At 42.6% G+C, this 2134-nt stretch overlaps 1 protein-coding gene across 1 annotated transcript in view; it reads left to right on the plus strand.

The window, feature by feature from the left end:
• Positions 1-1727: 1727 nt before the first annotated feature.
• N4BP1 (NEDD4 binding protein 1) overlaps positions 1728-2134 on the plus strand; it is a 20319-nt gene continuing 19912 nt past the window's right edge. Inside the window, exon 1 of the mRNA XM_023524651.1 lies at positions 1728-2043. Within this exon, the coding sequence (XP_023380419.1) occupies positions 1728-2043 (316 nt within the window). The remainder of the gene's footprint in view (positions 2044-2134) is intronic.

The following is a 2134-nucleotide window of genomic DNA, read 5'->3' on the forward strand; positions in this document are numbered from 1 at the left end:
AAACCACAACTAAATGCAGCATAAGTTCAAACAGGTGGTTTTGGAATGTCCGTTTGGAGGTTTTCAGGGATGCCGACATCAGTATTGAACACTGCGCTTGCATATCCAGCAGAAAAGGATGATGGGTTACTGTGCTTTGTGCTTAATGCAGTTAGTTACCATGTTACAAAGTAGCAAACTGCTTGAATGAAAAAGCAGGGCTCCTGTTCAGCACCAGTCACCTTCATTCTTTATTTACTTTAAGCCCACAAACATTCTGGGTTTATTATCCAGAAGGACATAAGGAAGCAAAGTCCCGTGTTTAGATTGAGCTTTCCCTCTGTGGCATTGCCCTCATATTGCTGGTGTCTTGTCTGCCCGTAGGGATTTTGTGGTTCTAAATGTGTGAACAAGGACTGTGTGCACTTGTGTATAACTTACTAGCTGAGGATGTTTGGCCATGATAATAAGTTTACACCGTGGGTGCAGGTTCGCAGAGGCTCGTTGTATGTAACTGGTGCTGCACCGGTCCAGCTTTTAAATAGCATCATTTTGGTAGCATCAATCTGATCTTAAACCACAGATCAGGCATCCAGGATTATTTCTTACAAATGTCTGTCCAGAACATTTTCACTGATTTAAGTAACAGTGTTGTTGTTTATTAAGCACTTGCCATGTGCAAGACACTATTGTCAGATCTTTACACCATCATCTCGTTGCATTCTCTCAGATGCTTAAGATTACACTATCCTCATGTCTGTCTTGCAGTTGAAGAAACCGGGGTTAGAGGGGATAGGTAACTTGAGCAGGTCACCAGTTGTATGTCTGGAATTTGAGCCTGGGAACTGACTATGCCACGTTATGAATAGAGTATGTCCCACTGCTGATGTGTGTGTGGCGCACACGTGTTTGCTTGGTTCACACTTCTGCCTCCCATAGCAACCTAATTGAAAAAGAACCCAGTTCTCTTTCTTAATTCATCCAGGCCTCCTTCAATACCGAATTTCAGTGGAAACCCCAGCGCTGTATCTGAGAATGGCAGTACTTACTGTCCAGGATTCTTGGTTCTTTATATACAGGTCTACGTTGAACCAGTCTGGTCTTTCTTAGGAAACAGACGTCAGATTATATAGGGTATACATTGTTCCAGCCAGCTGGAAAAAACTTTTTTGGTGTTAAATTAACCTTAGTGGGTTTTTTTTAATGCTTTCAAGAAATCAATTGTTTTATCTGGAAACAAAGGGCAGTAGTAGTGAAGCAAAGGTCAAGGTTCTGGAGTACATTGTTAGACCTGATTATCTTATCCCTTAATTGTGTCACAGTAGTAATAAGTGACTGGCAGCAAGCAGAGATGTTCGCTTTTTAAAGATGTAAATAAATCCAGCCTCGTGATTCTCTCCTGCGAAGCTGGGCAAACCCCTACGATCACGTTGCAAGGTGCACTATTGAAAGTGGTAAATACCTGCCTTTTAGACGTAGGTGCTACGTTTTCAGTTCCTCTAAAAACAGTTAAGCAACTTTATGTGTGTTACTTTACATCCTTTCTTTAAATCCTGGCCTTTTTTCCAAAGTTATTAGCATGCTTTTGATTTTCGTACATCTCGACGTTTGTAATTAATGTGTAACCTGATACGTGTGTTGTAAAGAGCTTTCGTAGACTGATCTAATTTCTTGTCTCCTCCTTGCAGGAATATATTAAAGGAATCTGTGAACCTGAACTAGAGGAAAGGGAATGCTACCCCAAGGCCATGCACTGCATCTTTGTTGGGGCGCAGAGCCTGTTTCTGAAGAGCTTGATTCAGGACACCTCTGCAGATCTCTGCGTTCTGGACACCGGGCTCCTCGGCATCCGGGGGAGTGCGGAAGCCGTGGTCATGGCCAGGAGTCACATTCAGCAGTTCGTAAAGCTCTTTGAGAATAATGAGAACCTGCCCAACAGTCAGAAAGAATCAGAGGTGAAAAGGGAATTTAAACAGTTCGTGGAAGCCCGTGCAGACAATTATACAATGGACTTGCTGATTTTGCCCACTTCCTTGAAGAAAGAACTTTTGACACTCACACAAGGTGAGGAGAATCTGTTTGATACAGGAGATGATGATGTTATTGAAGTCGGAGATTCTAAACAAACAGAGTTTACACAGAGTGCCGCCACAGG

Source organism: Pteropus vampyrus, unplaced genomic scaffold (genome assembly GCF_000151845.1).
Source record: "Pteropus vampyrus isolate Shadow unplaced genomic scaffold, Pvam_2.0 Scaffold485, whole genome shotgun sequence".
NCBI lineage: Eukaryota > Metazoa > Chordata > Mammalia > Chiroptera > Pteropodidae > Pteropus > Pteropus vampyrus.